Source organism: Dama dama, chromosome 4 (assembly GCF_033118175.1).
Source record: "Dama dama isolate Ldn47 chromosome 4, ASM3311817v1, whole genome shotgun sequence".
NCBI lineage: Eukaryota > Metazoa > Chordata > Mammalia > Artiodactyla > Cervidae > Dama > Dama dama.
In genome coordinates, this window is record NC_083684.1 from 50,897,961 (window position 1) to 50,914,731 (window position 16,771).

Consider the following 16,771-nt stretch of genomic DNA (forward strand, 5'->3'; position numbering starts at 1 on the left):
GACAGGACGCAGTGTCTCCTGAAAAGCCGGTTGAGGCAGCCACAGGGAGGAGCCGAAGACCCAGGGCAGCAGGAGTCAGTCAGCCAGAACCTGGGCTGGGGGCCAGGAGCTCATCTCTTCCTCCCTCCTCCCCCTGAGGCCTCCTAAGTCCCGACCTGAAGTCCCAAGTGTTGACATACTGGCAAGGGCTGGAGACAGAAACAGCTGAGAGTTTGGCCTCGGTGTGGAGCAGGACATCAGAGTGAAGGGCATGGGGTGGTGGTAGGCCTGTCCTTGGTGGGTCTGTAGAGCTGGTTCGGAGGGACTAGAAGGATGACGGCCAGTGGGTGGGTACAGTTGGGTGCCAGGGTGAAAGACATTTGGGTTTTGGTGCCAAGGGGAGAGCCTGGGAGAGGGGGCGAAGGTGGGTCTGCAGGTGGGCAGCCCAGGCACGAAGGAATGTGCTGGGTGTGAGCAGGTGGGGGCAGCAGAGTTATGCATGTGGGTGCCCAGGTGTGGCGAGAATCTGCACGTGTTTTCAGGCTTTGCTCAACAAGGGTGACAAGATCCACTCCCCCTGGAGGACCCAGGGCCCCATCTCAGATCCAGGGATCCAGACCCAGAAAGCCAGGAGGTTCGGCCTTCTCTAGGCTCTGCCCATGGACCATGATTAATTGTGCCACCGCTCCAAGCTTGTGCTCACCAAGTGGGTTTCACAGTCCAAGGATATAGTCAAATCTCTGGGCAACCTCAGGTGTGGCTTTCCTGCCCTTGTCCAGCACCAGAATGAGGGAGTTTCCCGGGCCGGGAGGTTGCTAGGTGGGGAAGGGTGAGCTTCAGAATCTTAATCTGCCCCGAGATTGAAAGGTGGGGTTTCTCCTTCAGTTCCTCGCCCCGCCCCATCCTACCATCTTCTGTCAGTCTCCATCCTTCCCTTCAGTGCATAGTTCTCATTGTTGTTGTTCAGTCAGTCAGTCATGTCCGACTCTTTGCGACCCCATGGACTGCAACACATCAGGCTTCCCTGTTCTTCACTATCTTTGCTCAAACTCATATCCATTGAGTTGGTGATGCCATCCAACCATCTCGTCCTCTGTCACCCCCTTCTCTACCTGCCCTCAATCTTTCCCAGCATCAGGGTATTTTCCAATGAGTCGGCTCTTTGCATCAGGTGGCCAAAGTATTGGAGCTTCAGCATCAGTCTATTCAATGAATATTCAGGGTTGATTTCCTTTAGGACTGACTGGTTTGATCTCCTTGCTTTCCAAGGGACTCTCAAGAGTCTTCTCCAACACCACAGTTCGAAAGCATCAATTCTTCGTGCTCAACCTTCTTTATGGTCCAACTCTCACATCCATACATGACTACTGGAAAAACCATTCATTCTCACTTGCACTATTTAACTCAGGACTTTGGCATCTATCTCCATATATGAGATTAACCTGGAATTGTCCTTTCTCTGCTGTTTCCTAGAGTGGTAGTGGAGGTTTCAGGGGCTGAGCTGTCACAGCATCCCCACAGCACTCCCACGAAGTGTGCGATGTGGGTACACAGAGTGTGCCTGCCACTCCATGGGGCCTCAGAGCCCAGGCCCTACCCAGAGCCTCTCAGCACAGGAGCTGCCACTAGGCTTCCCAGATCCACTTAGGCTCTGCACTAGGTCCTGTAGAATGGCAAGTATTTGTTCCCAGGGCCTCAGCACATCTTGCCCATAAAATCATTGGGATCTGAGTCACCCTTTGGAAGGATAGATCTTAACTCCTTGTTTCTTCTCTTGTTATTGGCCTATGCAGATTTGCCATTTCCCTTTTTTTTTTTTTTTTTTTTTTGGTGGTGCTGGGTCTGTGTTGCTGGGCATGTGTTTTCTCTAGTTGCAGTGTCCAGGCTTTTCATTGTGGTGACTTCTCTAGTTGTGGAGCTCAATATCCAGGGCTTGTGGGCTTCAGTAGTTACTGTGAGCAATAGGTGCAGTGCACGGGCTTAACTGGCCCGAGGCTTGTGGGATCTTCCCAGACCAGGGAAGTCCCGCCATTTCTTTTTATAACAGTTTTGATCCCTCATATTTTCTAAGAACATTTTAACTGCATCTAGTTTTTCATATCTATTATTGCAAAGTCATACAAAATCGGTCCCTTTTCAGTCCCGGTTTTATTTGTGCACACTTTTCCTCCACCTTGCTATACATGTTAAATTCGGCACCGCCCCCCCCCCCCCACCTCTGTTCTGTTTTTTGGTCTGGGTTTGTTGACATCTCCCCAACTGTTCACTCAACTTATTTTCAGTTTCACCTTTCCCATCCAAGCAGGAGGGCCTCACCCTTGCTCTGTCTCATGGCAGATGCTTAGCAAACTGAGTCCTTACGGAGGTTAGGGGAAGGAAGACGTTATGTCATTCTGCCCTTTCTTGCTTCCACACCTCTCTCTGGGATGATGACTCCCTCCTGGCCCAAATCCCCCCTAAATCTTGGTCACAGCTGTGTGTCAACTGGCCCTACAGGTGAAGGTGCCTGTCTGTGAGTCACAGATGAGCAAGCAAGCCCCCACACCCCATGCTTTGGGGGAAGGGAGCCATCTGTCCTTGTGTTCCTCCCAGAATGTTTGATGAAAGCCTGCTTTGTGTCAGGCACAGGAGCTGGAGGACCAGTGATGAACAAAACAGAAAACAATGGGCCCAACAGGGAGACAATGAACAAGTAAATGAGTAACTGTATCATGGTAAACTAAATACATGAAAAGCCATCAGGAAAAGAACAGCATGTGTGAGAGGATAGGACTCAAGTTTGGGCATCAGAAGAAACCTCAGGAGGTTACATTTATTCATTCATTCTGGAATTATTTTTTGAGCGAGCATCTTTTAAGTACCATTCTTCTAGTCAATGGGATATAAAAGTGACAAAGGCAGACAAGCCCTCTAATGGGCAGAGACAATTTTCAAGAAACAAATGGATAAATAAAATGAACTTTAGAGAGAGACATATGCTGGGAGGAAAAGAAAATTATAGAGTATAACCCTAGAGCAGTTTGGCACATTTTCATATGTAACCCAGGATGGGAAGTCAAACAAGGATTCCTGGATGATGGGTAGATGGAGGGAGTAATGGTCATGGCAGATAGTGACTGAGAAAGGAGTGAACTTTAGATGTGGAGTTAGGAGGAACTCTCTTAGAGCGTGGCACCTGAGGGAAACCAAGAGGCTGCCAAGGGAAGAACTTGAATGAATATCAGAACGAATGAATTAAATATAGGACTTCCGGGCAAAAAGAAATAGTGAGGATAACTATTCAGAAGAGGGTCCAGAAGAGCATAGAGCCTGTGTGCCCAAGAAGAACAGAACAGAGAAAGGGCTTTGAAGGCCAGTGCAAAATGTTGGATTCCATTCAACCAGCCAGGGCTGGTCTTGGGAGGGTGGTACACGGCCGCAGCCACGTGCCTGGACTGGGACTGGGCCTTCCCACCGCCTCTTCTGTGACGTCACAGGTGACGTCTCAGTAAGACTTTCCAGTCCCTCCAGCCCAGAGCCCCGTCAAGCAGTAACATCGCGACGAGTGCCAGGGCGGCTGGCTGGGCCATGAAACCTTAGGAGGCCATGTCGAAACGCGACATCGTCCTCACCAATGTCACCGTTGTCCAGCTGCTGCGACCACCGTGCCCGGGTGAGGGAGGTGGTGGAGCGACCCCAGGGAGGGAAGAAAGGGCGGTGGGTCCGAGCTCCTGCTGGCGGGAGGCGCCCCAATAGTGTCCACCAGGATCCAGAAAGGAGGCGCGGGGTGAGGCACCACTTGCCGGTCGGGGCTCTTCCATCCAGAGCCACTGCCCTCGCTCCCCGCAGTCCCACCCTCCTCACCACCTGGTTTGCGGGCAAAGTGCGTTCTATGCGCCACTAGCGCCGTGGAAGGGTAGAAACCCGGCCTGGGCGGAGACGGGACCCGGGTCTACGAGGCCCGGGATCTTCACTCCCTTCCCTCCCCACCCCCTTACCGACCGAGGGCTAGGCAGCCGGCAGCCTCCGCATCTCAGGGGTGGGCGAGGCCGCGGTGGGCGGGGCTTGGGCGGGGCTCCAGCGCCTGTAGTCCTTGAATCCCCCTCCCTGCTTATCACTGGCTAAGTGATCTCAGTCGTTGGTTTCCCCTCGGCAAAGTGGGGGTACAGCGCATACCTCACAGGATTCAGTGAGCTGATGCACGTGAAGAGCTCAGCACAGCACCTAGCCCTTGGTGGCACCAGGAAATGGGAGGGTCATTGTAAATAACTGATAGAGAGCGCGCCCAGTACCGCGTTTCACCTACCGGGTGAGGCTTCATCACTGAAGCTGCCCCAGGCTCTTCCTTCCCAGCGCAGCAGCTCTCCTCCAGCCCATGTACCCGATCCAGGAGCAGAGGGAAGAAGGCAAGCCTGGGGGAAGTTGCAAAAGAAGGACCAGCTGGGGTTTCTCCTGAAAGGTCACTGAGTGGGCTCAGATCCCTACTCTTCACCATATGAAGAAATACCCCCTTTTCACGAGAGCAGAAACAGAACCCCCAGGAATACAGACATTCTTAAGGTCACCAATAACCACCAATAAACACTGACCAATAGTTTTATGTAGCGCTACTGGCAACACACACAGCCCAGCCTCAGGTCACAAGGTCTTTGGCAGACTGGAGAGATTAGGAAGAGAGGTCGACTGACCCCTCAGCTCCTAATCCCACCCCCTCCAAGGTCCCTTTGATTCTGGTGCCAAACACAACTCCAACCTTCATCCCCCAGGCTCTCTCCAATCCCTTCCCTCTCCCTTTGCTCACCAATACACTTACTGTCAGATGTTCTCCCCTCTATTAAAACCAGCATCGATTGTGCCTTGAGATCTCGCTGAGTCCTCACAGTAGCCCTCAGGTGAAGGGTCAGGTGTGACACCATGAAACAGGCTAGTTTCATTACCTTGCTCAAGACAACTCGGCTGGCAGGTGGCTGAGCCAGGGCTGACACCCAGGCCTGACCCCCAGCTTGAAACCCTCTGTCAGCCAGGCTCCCTGGCTGCTGTCTCCACCAGGTCCCTCCCCCCGACATCAAGCCCTCAACTGTAGCTCAGACAACACAGTTTCAGGTATAGGTGTTTTAAATGTAGTATGGATGTGGACATGCGTTTCTGGAGAAGCAGAAGCTGATAGGGGTTTCCATTTTGATATGTTATGATGGACTTGTGTTTCTGAGGATAAGAATCACCTTGGAAACACGATTCCTGGGGCTCAGTGCAGACCTGCCGAGTCAGATTTCCCTAGGAAGAGGTCTTCCCGTGATCCTTACCAGGACAGTTTGGGGACCACTACACTAGATCAAATAAATTTGGGAAACGATCTTCAAAATATTGTGTGTGGCATGTTTCCTAGACTCTCACCTCATTTAATCCTTACAGCAATTCTCTGAGAGAAGTACCATTATCATCTCCATTTTACAGAGGAGGAACACGAGGCACAGAGACCATCACCCCCAAGCAGTTGTTAAAAATACACACCCACTGAGTTAGAGTCCCCAGGGAAGAGGCCCTGGCACTGATATTTTAAAGCAAGCCCACCCCCTCTATCCTGTGGATCGGGTAGTTTGGGGAAACACTGGGCTCAACAGTTGGCCACTAGGGGCCAGGAGCCAGCGGCAGATCCTGAGTGGCAAAGATGGCTCGTTCTGTCGCAGTGATGGTACAGCTCATTAGCTCATTGTTCCTCTCCCCTGCTCCCAACAGTAACCAGAGCACCGCCCCCACCAGAGCCCAGGGTTGAGGCAGAGCCTGAGCCAGAGCCAATCAAGGAGGAAGTCCCACCACCTCTACCACCACCGCCCCCTCCTGCACCTAAGAAGGTTCGGGAGCTGACAGTTGGCATCAATGGGTGAGTCGCCCCCGAGCAGTTCCCAAAGCTTTAGGGCCTACCCCTAAAGCTCTACCCCATTGGTAAAGGCTTTGCAGCCTCTACCCTGTTGGGCTTCCTTGGTGGCTCAGCTAAAGAATCTGGCAATGCAGAAGACCTGGGTTTGATCCCAGGGTTGGGAAGATCCCCTGGAGAAGGAAATGGCAACCCACCCCAGTATTCTTGCCTGGGAAATCCCATGGACATGGACAGAGGAGCCTGGTGGGCTACAGTCCATGGGGCTGCAGAGTCAGACATGACATAGTGACTAAACAACAACTCTCTATTACTAAGGGGGGCATTTCCTCATGTCTCACCAATGCTTTCATCCTGCCCATCCTGAAGAAACACAGGGATAAAGTCAAGAGGGCTCCACCTTGAGAGCTCACATTTGGGCAGAAAGTCATAGAATACGGAACATGGCAGCTCAGTGGTGAACAGTGTGGAACTTGGGGGGAGAGTAAGACTGAAGAGGGCTGTTAGCCAGGGACTCAGGGAAGGTCTCTGGGAAGGGACACTGGGGTCCGACAATGCCCTGAGTGACGATGGGACAGCAAGCAACAGCTATGGGGTGTAGGGGGCAGCTCAGTGTTCTAAGGACAGGCAGGAATTCGGCACAGCTGGTGGGGGGTGGCACAAGCAAGGGAGAAGAGGAGGGAGATGGGGATTTCCCCCATCCCCACATAGGGGCCTGGAGGACCGTGGTGAGGAGTTTGGACCTGGTTTTACTGATAGATGGGGATAGAGGTGTTCATTTTTCAGCTCAAGAGATATAATCTGACCTGAAGTTCTACAGGATGCACCCAGCTATGAAGTGAGGAATAGGGGAGAGAGGACAGAGGGGCAGAGACACAAAGCAGTGGAAACGGGAGAGGTCATTTGAGCAAAATGACAGTAGCCTGCACAGGGATCAGACTGTCTTCCCCAGACTGAGACATCCCACCCAATCCTCCTGAGCAGGCCTCTTCTCTGTTAGCTGCCCCCTCCTCTGCCTGCTAGCTGAGGACTCTGAGGACAAACCCCCAACCTTCTCCCTGGCAGATTCGGACGCATCGGTCGCCTAGTGCTGCGTGCCTGCATGGAGAAGGGTGTTAAGGTGGTAGCAGTGAATGACCCATTCATTGACCTGGAATATATGGTGAGCAGCAGACAAAAGGCAAGGTGGGAGACAGTGGGACTGGAGTGGGGAAGGGGTTCAGGAGAGCTCTCTGGAAGGCTCCCAGCTGCCCCGTGGACCCCTCATGGTGGGGGATGGGGGGTGCTGCTCCCGAGGGATGCTCACTCCCCATCCACCCCAGGACTAGAAGTCATTCTGTCTCCTGCAGGTATACATGTTTAAGTATGACTCCACCCATGGTCGATACAAGGGGAGCGTGGAACACAAGAATGGACAACTGGTTGTCGATAACAATGAGATCAGTGTCTTCCAGTGGTAAGCGCGGCTGTCTGATGCCAACCTGCAACATACTAATGCAGGGGTTGTAGAGGTGATTAGAAGGGGATTCCAGCCTCTCATGGAGGGTTCAATTTGTAACCCCCCAAATTGTATGTGCATATGCTTCCAGGTACTGGTTTGGAGAGGTGATCTCCGAGACGCCCCTGACCCCTAGAATGGTGAAGCACTAATCTAGAAAGATGCCCCGCTGTACTCAAAATACTTTTTAACACACATGTGCATGTTTTCTCTCAGACATATCAGCTCAACCTGTCTAAAATTCAACTCTTGATTATCCTTCAAGCCTCCAATCTATTTATCCCCCTGCCCAGGAAATGGCATCACCATCTAGCCAACTACTTCCATCCAGTTCCTACATAGCAGCCACAGAAGCCTTCTTAAACATCAGCTGGACCTGGTTACCGCCCCCCCCCATCCCCACTTAAATCCTCCAGTGGTTTCCCATCACCCCACAAACAAAATCCCAGCTGCTGACGGGACTCCCCACCAACTATGTGCCCCATGCCCCAGCCCCTCCATGTCACCAGACACACTGGCCATCAACCTCTTGAAACCCTGCTCCAGCACCTCTTAGAACCCACTTCACCCAGTTCTCACTGATACAAACACTCCTCCTTCATCTCAAGATGTATTTGTGGTTTTTTAAATATTTATTTGGTTACCTCAGGCCTTGGTTGTGGCCCATGGGCTCAGTGGTTGCCATAGGTGGGCTTAGTTGCCCTGCTCCATGTGGGATCTTAGTTCCCCAACCTTTGGAATCAAACCCATGCCCCCTGCATTGCAAAGTGGATTCTTAACCACTGGACCACCAGGGAAGTCCCTTAAAGATGTTTAGACTCTATTAAGTCAAAATCAGTAACAACTAGATGTTTACTAAGCTTCAAGTACATTTTCAAAATAGAAAAAAAAAAAAAATTGAAATTTATAAAATGGGAATCAGTAAATCTCCTTTATCTAAGGTAAATTAGCCACTGCTGGCCCTGTGGCTGCCTTCCATTTAACATACATGCCCGTTTGCAAGCCCTCTCCAGCTGCAGGCAAGATCCACGGCCTTCCCAGCGCTCTTCCCAGCAGGCCCACTCTCAGCCCCGCTGTCCATCGGTGGTCAGGTGTGGGTGGAGGTGAGGACTGGAGAGTCAGAATGAGAGAAGCTGGCTGACCCCAATTTGAAGTCATGACAGCAAAAACAACTACAGATTCCAGCAGAGCAGTCGTCGCTCAGACACAGAGTCCTTTCCTTCCTGGGCCTGGGCACCATTTTCCCTGTCCCCTAGGGTACTCTCCCAGTGCTGCTCCGGCCCCACACAGCCACCCCCTGTGTGTGCCCCACTTGGGTGCCGCCTTCTCTGGTGCCTGCAGTCCTTTCTCTCCCTTCCCCACTGCTCTGCACTGCAGCCCCGTGGATGCCCTCTGGGCTGTCTGCACAAGCAGTGTGGCTTATGTGTATGTTTTACCCTGCTCCACTCTTCCTGTTGCATGACCCTGGGCAAGGGAACGAAGCTTGGTTTCCCTGTGTATCTGACGGGGATGCTGATCATACCCACCACAGCCGGAGCAGGGAGAAGGGCCAGAGGTGTGCGGGGAGCACCAGGAAGGTCCTCCTCCCACCAGGCCTCACGCAGCCCCCCCGCAGGGAGGGCCCCGTCAGTCTGCAGTACCACTGTTGCTCTGGCACCTGTGGGCACAGGCTCTGGCCCCCTGGGTAGACTCAGTACTTCTTTGAAGAACGAATGAACAGAATCCTCAAAACAGGCCCCTGGGCAGGAGGGCAGGGCCCATGACAGCCTAGGGGAGGGGGCTGGGGTCTCCAGGGGCACTGACTCTGCTGCATGCCAGCTCCCCAACTGCTGCAGAGGAATTTGTTGAAGGGCCCTTCCCCCAATTTGGAAGGAAGAAAAAGGGGAGGGGGGGATAAGAGAAGAGCTGCTTGGGTCAGATGATGAAAAGGGGGACCTGCCAGATGACCACAAAGTGAGAAGAACCATGCATGGTGCCCAGGGAGATGAGGAAGCCGCTCATTCCTGCCAGACGGCCTGGCAGGAAGGCCTTGGGTCAGCCTTTCTCAAATGGTGAAGGCCAGGGACTATGAAGGGGAGGCCAGGCAGGGGAGAGACCGACTGATGGCGTTGCCGCCCCTCCACAGCAAGCAGCCCAAAGAAATCCCCTGGAAGTCTGTCGGGAGCCCCTTTGTGGTGGAGGCCACTGGTGTGTACCTGTCCTTAGAGGAAACTAAGGTAAGTTGGGAGGAGACACCCGGGGCTGCCTGGGTGGGGTGGCACTCGAAGCGCCTCACGACACTCTGCTTCTTCTCCAGCCCCACATCGAGGCAGGAGCCCAGCGTGTGGTCATCTGTGCGCCGTCTCCAGACGCACCCACGTTTGTCATGGGGGTGAACGAAAAGGAATATAACCCCGGCTCCATGAAAATCGTCAGGTAACGACGTGTGGGCAGCAATATCCTGCAGGGTGTGCCTGAAGGACAAGCCTGGGGGTGGGGGGTGGGGTGGGGGAGATAGGAATCCGTCTCACCCTCACCACTCCCCCTCGGCCCCTGGTGCTGTCTTCACTTCACTCCACTTCTCCTTCCCAAGGTCTTAGCAGCCCTCTTGTTCATGTTACCCTAAAGCCATCAGTTAGAAATGCTCTCAGAACATGCTTGGGGAGCTTCCCCTCCCCACTGCTCCCTCATCCCCAGCCCAAGTTTTCAACAAACCAAGTCTGTGTGCAAACCCTGAGGGTCGGGCAAGAGGGGGCGGGGCGGCTCTGCAGCTCACCTCACGGTGCCCTGGCACTCCTGGCTGTTTCAGCAATGCATCCTGCACCACCAACTGCCTGGCCCCCCTCGCCAAGGTCATCCATGAACGATTTGGGATTCTGGAAGGGCTGATGGTGAGCTGGGGAGAGGGGGTGGGGCAGGAGACACAGCTGGGAGCCTGTACCTCTTCCTCCCGTACTTGCTACATGTGTGGAGTTAACAGGGAGAGGCTGGTTTTCTGGGTGGGGAGAAGCCCACCAGTGGTGACATCCTTTGAACTCTGGATCCTGCCTGCATGTGCTCCTCCTGCGGATGGGTGGTGGTGGTCCTGCCAACCTCCACACCTGGACCACTAACCTTGGGCCTGGGAAGAAGCAGCCTAGCAGCCGGAAAGGCCTCATCTTGGCCCTCTTCCTCCCCAAGACCACAGTCCATTCCTACACGGCCACCCAGAAGACAGTGGACGGGCCGTCAAAGAAGGCCTGGAGAGATGGACGTGGCGCCCACCAGAACATCATCCCAGCCTCCACGGGGGCTGCCAAGGCTGTGGGCAAAGTCATCCCAGACCTCAAAGGGTATGAGGGCATGAGGCTGCAACTGAAGTGGGGGCGCACCCCAGGAGGACTGGACTGGCCCCCAATCCTGGAGGTGTCCAGTGTGGGGAAAGCAGAGACAAGGGGGAATGGTGGCAAGGCCCCTGCGTTCTGACTTCTGCCCCTGCTGTGGGTTTCTTCAGGAAGCTAACAGGAATGGCATTCCGAGTGCCAACCCCAGACGTGTCTGTGGTGGACCTGACCTGCCGCCTGGCCCAGGCTACCCCATACTCAGCCATCAAGGATGCCATCAAAGCAGCAGCCAAGGGGCCCATGGCTGGCATCCTTGCCTACACGGAGGATGAGGTAGGGGCTGAGGAGAAGGGACCCTAGGAAGAGCCTTCTGGGGAGGGAGAGTGATTTTCCATTCGCCAAGGAGTTGTTTGAAGTGTGTTAGGACAGGACCTGCAGGACTGGGAAGGTCAGCTCTCCCCACCAGATCAGGGTCTCTGCACTTGCTCCCCTTTGGTCTGGACTACTTTTGCCTCAGGTAGCCACAGAGTGTGTCCTCACCTTCTCCAAGTCACTACTTAAACCTCTCACCTCTTCTTTTTGTAGCCCTTGTCTTTACCTGAAATGTCATTTCATGGTCACTGTTGGCTCTGCTAGCATGAACACTCCGAGACAGTAGTGACCTTGGGACTCCTTGTTCACTTCCGTAGCTCCAGCCATCTTCCCAGGGCCTGGCATGCAGCAGGTGTTCAACACATGCTTAATGAACAAGACAAGGACTCCCATTTTTCAACACTTGCTTTGGGCCGTCCACAGCCCATGCTTCCCTGTGAGGAATGGGTATCACCTCCCTCTGCTCCACCAGTCCACTTTGGTGCTGTCTCCCTGCTTTAGCTCCTTCAAGTCCACCCTCCCAAAGCTGCTGGGATCTCTTAGATCACATCATCCTCAAAGCTGGAAACCTTCTTGTAGCCTTCCACCATGCTAGGGTCAAACCCCCAGGGCCCTGGTGCTCCAGTTCCTTGCACCTCAGACCCTACTGAGGGGTGGAGCTGACCAGATCCTCCTAGTCGTCCAGAGCAGGGCTCACCACCTCCCCTCAAGGACCTCTGGCGACTCATTCCCCTTACAGGATTCCCAGGAAGAAATGTCTGTTGGTGCAGCATCAAAGGCTGTTTGCAGTCGGTATCCTTTAGCCTGGCCCCTACCTCCAAAGCCCCCCATGAGTCTCCCTCATACCCTGTCCCCAGAACCTGGACAGAGTGGGGCTCCATCAAACACTGTGCGCCCAAGAGACTGAGCTCCTAAAGGTCCTTCTTCTGCGACCCACGCTTATCTTTGAAATTCTGATGTTCAGGTCGTGTCCACGGACTTCCTTAGCGATACCCACTCGTCTATCTTCGATGCTAAGGCCGGCATCGCGCTCAACGACAACTTCGTAAAGCTCGTTTCATGGTAAAGAGGGAAGGGGTCAGAGACCGTAGTGGGCAGAGTGGCAGCGGTCGGAAAGGTTCCCCTGAACCCCCTCCATCCCTCCCTCCCCAGGTACGATAATGAATATGGCTACAGTAACCGGGTGGTGGACCTCGTCCGCTACATGTTCAGCAGAGACAAGTGAAGCCAGGCTGGCCCGCCTCTGCTTCCCAGTGCTCCCGGGCCGGAACCTGTTTCTCCTATCCCCGTCCTCGGCCCCCTGGGGAAAGGTGGGCGTCCCCGCGCGAGGGGCCCGTGCCGCTGGGCCAGTGGTAAAATAAAAACCCAGAGTGCTCACAGCTGCGTGCCATGTCTCTGCGCCGGTCACGACGGGGTCGGGTCCGAGATCCAGACCCGCGCCGCACGCGCTAGCTCGGTCCGGGCACCCGAACCCCGATGCCGCCGCTCCCGAGAGGCCGGGACAGCGAGGGCTCCAGCTCCGGTTCGGAGTCCTTGCCGGCCACCACCAGGCGCCGCGGCGGAGCCGGATGACGTCAGCGCGCCGCGCCACGGACTCCGGCTCCCAGAAGGCCGCGCGGGCCGCGGCGGAGGCAGGTGGGCGCCAGGCCCGGGCTCGGGCGCCAGGCCGCCGAGGCAGAGAGGCGCGCTCCGGCGGGCCGGGCGGCCGTCGTCATGACGCTCTTCCACTTCGGGAACTGCTTCGCCCTGGCCTACTTCCCCTACTTCATCACCTACAAGTGCAGCGGCCTGTGAGTGCGGGGAGGCCGCGGGGCGGTGGGAAGGGGGGGCCGCGGTTCGAGCCGACCCTTCACCGTCCACTCTCGCAGGTCGGAGTACAACGCCTTCTGGAAGTGCGTCCAGGCCGGGGTCACCTACCTGTTCGTGCAGCTGTGCAAGGTGAGGGCGCCAGCGGTGCCGCGCTAGGGCTCGGGGGACCCGCGTCTCTGCTCCCGCCCGGACCCCCGAGGTGGGGCCACTCCCCACCCCAACTGAGTGCTCCAGAATGGCCGGGGAAGCCGAGCTTAGAAGGGCTGGAACCCGAGGAGAGGTCCCCGAGCAACTTTTGTATAGCACTTTTAGTAAAACTGAGAACATTCAATTACATGGCCAAGAGGGTTTTGGATACTAACTACTAGTTGTAGAGCCGCTGACTAACCCCGAAGTCCCACCAACACTGTTACCACTGCCCTGGTGGGTAACCAGCCCCCGTGCCTCCAGACCTGACCTCGATCCCCTCTGATCACCACAGAACCCAGACTTCCGAGCCCTTGCCCTCAATCACCCCAGCTCCTGCCTTCTTGCTGCTCTCTCGTGATCCCTCTTCCACATGGACCCCCCACAGAACCCCAACGTACTCCCCTTGACATACTAACTTCCCACCCAATCCATGTGGTTGCTCTCCCTCACCTTGAGGTGACCTCTCTGTGTTCTGGTCTCAGATGCTGTTCTTGGCCACTTTCTTTCCCACCTGGGAAGGCGGCATCTATGACTTCATTGGGGTGAGTGGGGGCAAGGGAGGGGGAGGGAGTACAGGAGTGGGGGCCCCTGGCACCTGTGCTTACTCAAGCCTCAACCTGACCCACAGGAGTTCATGAAGGCCAGCGTGGACGTGGCAGACCTGATAGGCCTAAACCTTGTCATGTCCAGGAATGCCGGCAAGGGGGAATACAAGATCATGGTTGCTGCCCTGGGCTGGGCCACCGCCGAGCTCATTATGTCCCGGTGTGTGCAGCAGCCCGGAGCCCAGACTCCTGAGAAAGGACACCTGGGTTCCAGGGGGTGCTGGAGGGCGGGGGCTCACTCAGATTCTGGGTGCTGAGGGTGCCTGGGTACTGGAGAATCCCTCCCTTTGCCTTCCTCAGCTGCATCCCCCTCTGGGTTGGAGCTCGGGGCATTGAGTTTGACTGGAAATACATCCAGATGAGCATCGACTCCAACATCAGCCTGGTACGCAGTCCCGCTTACCCCACACACACCTCCTTTGCTGGTGGCTCTACTCCTCTTGATGCCCAGCCCTGACTCCCTGCTTCCCTCCAGGTCCATTACATCATCGCCTCTGCCCAGGTGTGGATGATAACACGCTACGACCTGTACCACACTTACCGGCCAGCAGTCCTCCTCCTGATGTTCCTTAGCGTCTACAAGGCCTTTGTCATGGAGTGAGCGGGGTGGGGTTGGAGGCCGGGTCCAGATGGGTCAGGTTTTCTCTTCTCCCTCCCTCATTGTGCTGTTTCCCCACAGGACCTTTGTCCACCTCTGTTCCCTGGGCAGCTGGACGGCACTGCTGGCCCGAGCGCTAGTGACGGGGCTGCTGGCCCTCAGCACCTTGGCCCTGTATGTCGCCGTTGTCAACGTGCACTCCTAGGCTTGGCATCCCAGACTTTCACATACCTTCTCCCCGTCCCCAGGTTCAGTGAAGTAAACAGTATTTGGAAAGTTGTTTCTGCCTCCGTTTCTCTCTCTGGAACTGTCTGCCAATACTGTGCTCACCTGGGTCCCAGAGGCCCTCATTTTGGTTTTGGACCCAGGTAGACAAGCCGGGAAACTAAGCAGCATTTATTTGTCCTATGTTCCTGGACCAGCTCCTCTGCTCCTTGTTTTCCCTGAGTTGACTGAGGGCTTGTAGACAGTCTTTGAGCAGTGGCAGAGCCTGGGCCCTCAGGGAACAGGTGACAGAGGGGAGCTAGAATCCAAGAGATGATTCTTGAGGGCTTCTCCTCACTGCCTTAACCTGGCCGTCTCCCACGTGGCCCTTCCCTGGCTGGTCACCTCCTCAGCTCCTGGTCCCAAACCTTCCCCCCATCCACCTTTTGTATGGGAACTAAGGGAATCTATATGAAACCCCCATCTTACTAGTTCACCCTTCTCTGCTTACAACCATCTAGGGCTCCTCACACCAGAGCAGTCCACTGGACCCTTGGTTTTATCTTTGAGGATCTATTTTGTGATTCTGAGGTCCTCAGTGCGCTGACTCATTTCTGTGGCCCTAGGATTAAACCGTGACCTGAGTCTTCTTAGGGTGGAAAACAGAGACAGCTGCAGCCCAGTAGCAGAGCCCACCAATGTGGCTGTTACCCTGAATACCACCCTGCTCATCCCAGTCCTTCCATGGTTGAGTGAGGCCAGCTTCCTTCTGCTTACCTCCCCTTTTCTAAGGGGGATAGGTTAGAAACAGGGCGTTGAATGGCATTCTTAAGCTCCACCCAGCTGCAAACCCTGACCACGTGGGAAGGTGCACCCCAGCCCTGGTGTTCCCAGTGGGATCCCCCAGGACATGAGATAGAGCAGATGCCCCTTCCCTCCCTCTCTCCCTCCTTCCCTTCCTGCCTCTCCCTTCCTGCCTCTCTCCCTGCCTCCCTCCCTCCACTAGGCTCTCCAAGTCCTGCCATAATGTTACTTGCCCCAGGGCCTAGGAAAGCACCAAACAGATCTGTGCAGCTCTATGCTGAGTCTTGGTGTTTCCAGAGGCAGCATTTACCTTCAGATGGGGCAACCACCATGTAGCCCCCCTCGTCATTGCTCCTAGTCAAGACAGGGTTCCCAGGGGCTTTAGGATGGGGTGGGGAGGGGAGTGAGAGGTCACCATGAGTTTGATACGAAAAGGGGGTGGATGGGGCGCTCCCCTAGCCCACATGGGTGGATGTATAAGGGCATTGCTTTCTCCCGTACCCCCCTCCCATGCCCCACCTAGCCCTGAGCACATACAGGGAAGGTTCAACAACTATCTGCTGAGCAGGGACTCTGATCCAGGTCTCCTACTGGTGGCCATCTATCTGTGAAGTAGTCCCAGTCCCAGCTTTCATGGGGCTCAGGGACTGAATGGGAGCATGCAAGCCAGAGGGATCAGGACTGATGGTGAACCCTGGCCAGGATGGTGGCCGTGGTAGGCTACAGTGATAAGGGTTGGGAAGGGAAAAGACGGCTGTCTGTATCCTGGAGGAAAGGGTGTGTGAGCTGAGACTTAAAGAGGATGAGTTCATGCGGCAAAGAGAAGAAAGTGGGTGTCAAGTCCCTGCTTTTCAAGGAGTTAAGTCCTTGAAATCAAGAGAGAGGGCCTGGCCTTTCCAGTGAAACAAGAACTGGTAGGAATGAGTTCAGGGAGCTGTGTGTTTTTATCTTGCCAGGTGGGCTGGGGGTGGGGAGTAGGGAGATGACCAGTGAGAAAGGAAGGAGTCCAGGGTAATAGAAGTGTGGTGGTTGTGAGCACCCCTAAGGGCTCACGACGTTTCCCAGGGAGAAGGAGCCAGAATGATAGGAGCAGGTTTGGAGGATGATGCAGAGGCCAGTGTAGGCCCCCTTGAACATGCCAGGGGAGGCTGGGGACAGATGTGGGCATCACTGCAGAGACAGCTGAGGCTGGTAGGGGTGTGGGGACTGTGCCAATGAGGAAGGAGAAGCCTGGGGTCCAGCCAGAGAGACTTGTCAAAGAACAGGGAAGAGAGGCAGGAAAGAGGACTGGGGAAAGGAGTAGCAAAAGTAGGTGGGGACTGTGGACAGGGGAATTTCCAACAGTTGGAGGATTAACTTTTCAGGTGATGGGATGTGAGGAGGGGACCTGTGACTTTTAGCCTCCAGGAGTCGGTTGGGACTAACCAGCAATAGGGTGCCCACTGCAGCTGCAAAGGTGTAAGTGGAATCCAGAAACTCCTGTGAACAGGGAGGGGCTGCTTCAGGCGGAAACGATTCTGACGCCTGTTGAGGAGCCTCCAGAGATGGAAAGGGGTA

At 55.1% G+C, this 16,771-nt stretch overlaps 2 protein-coding genes across 2 annotated transcripts; both read left to right on the forward strand.

The window, feature by feature from the left end:
* The first annotated feature begins 3,564 nt into the window (after nucleotides 1–3,564).
* GAPDHS (glyceraldehyde-3-phosphate dehydrogenase, spermatogenic) lies at nucleotides 3,565–12,230 on the forward strand. The gene is made up of 11 exons (XM_061140540.1): nucleotides 3,565–3,631; nucleotides 5,695–5,839; nucleotides 6,899–6,995; nucleotides 7,183–7,289; nucleotides 9,457–9,547; nucleotides 9,628–9,746; nucleotides 10,120–10,201; nucleotides 10,491–10,642; nucleotides 10,804–10,966; nucleotides 11,970–12,067; nucleotides 12,158–12,230. The coding sequence occupies exons 1-11, from the start codon at nucleotides 3,565–3,567 to the stop codon at nucleotides 12,228–12,230; spliced, it is 1,194 nt and encodes a 397-aa protein (XP_060996523.1).
* Nucleotides 12,231–12,614: 384 nt separating this feature from the next.
* Nucleotides 12,615–14,485, forward strand: TMEM147 (transmembrane protein 147). Its single transcript, XM_061135338.1, has 7 exons — nucleotides 12,615–12,795; nucleotides 12,874–12,943; nucleotides 13,486–13,545; nucleotides 13,632–13,768; nucleotides 13,909–13,993; nucleotides 14,084–14,205; nucleotides 14,288–14,485. The coding sequence occupies exons 1-7, from the start codon at nucleotides 12,719–12,721 to the stop codon at nucleotides 14,409–14,411; spliced, it is 675 nt and encodes a 224-aa protein (XP_060991321.1). The 5' UTR covers nucleotides 12,615–12,718; the 3' UTR covers nucleotides 14,412–14,485.
* The last annotated feature ends 2,286 nt before the right edge of the window (nucleotides 14,486–16,771 follow it).

What these genes read in the sequence shown, in the direction of transcription:
- GAPDHS (XM_061140540.1), top strand. Translation starts at nt 3,565, where the DNA reads ATGTCGAAACGCGACATCGTCCTCACCAATGTCACCGTTGTCCAGCTG. An exon ending in CTGACAGTTGGCATCAATGG is followed by an intron (nt 5,840 to 6,898) that starts GTGAGTCGCCCC and finishes TCTCCCTGGCAG; the next exon opens with ATTCGGACGCATCGGTCGCC. An exon ending in TTCGTAAAGCTCGTTTCATG is followed by an intron (nt 12,068 to 12,157) that starts GTAAAGAGGGAA and finishes CTCCCTCCCCAG; the next exon opens with GTACGATAATGAATATGGCT.
- TMEM147 (XM_061135338.1), top strand. Translation starts at nt 12,719, where the DNA reads ATGACGCTCTTCCACTTCGGGAACTGCTTCGCCCTGGCCTACTTCCCC. An exon ending in GCATCTATGACTTCATTGGG is followed by an intron (nt 13,546 to 13,631) that starts GTGAGTGGGGGC and finishes CCTGACCCACAG; the next exon opens with GAGTTCATGAAGGCCAGCGT. An exon ending in GCCGAGCTCATTATGTCCCG is followed by an intron (nt 13,769 to 13,908) that starts GTGTGTGCAGCA and finishes TGCCTTCCTCAG; the next exon opens with CTGCATCCCCCTCTGGGTTG.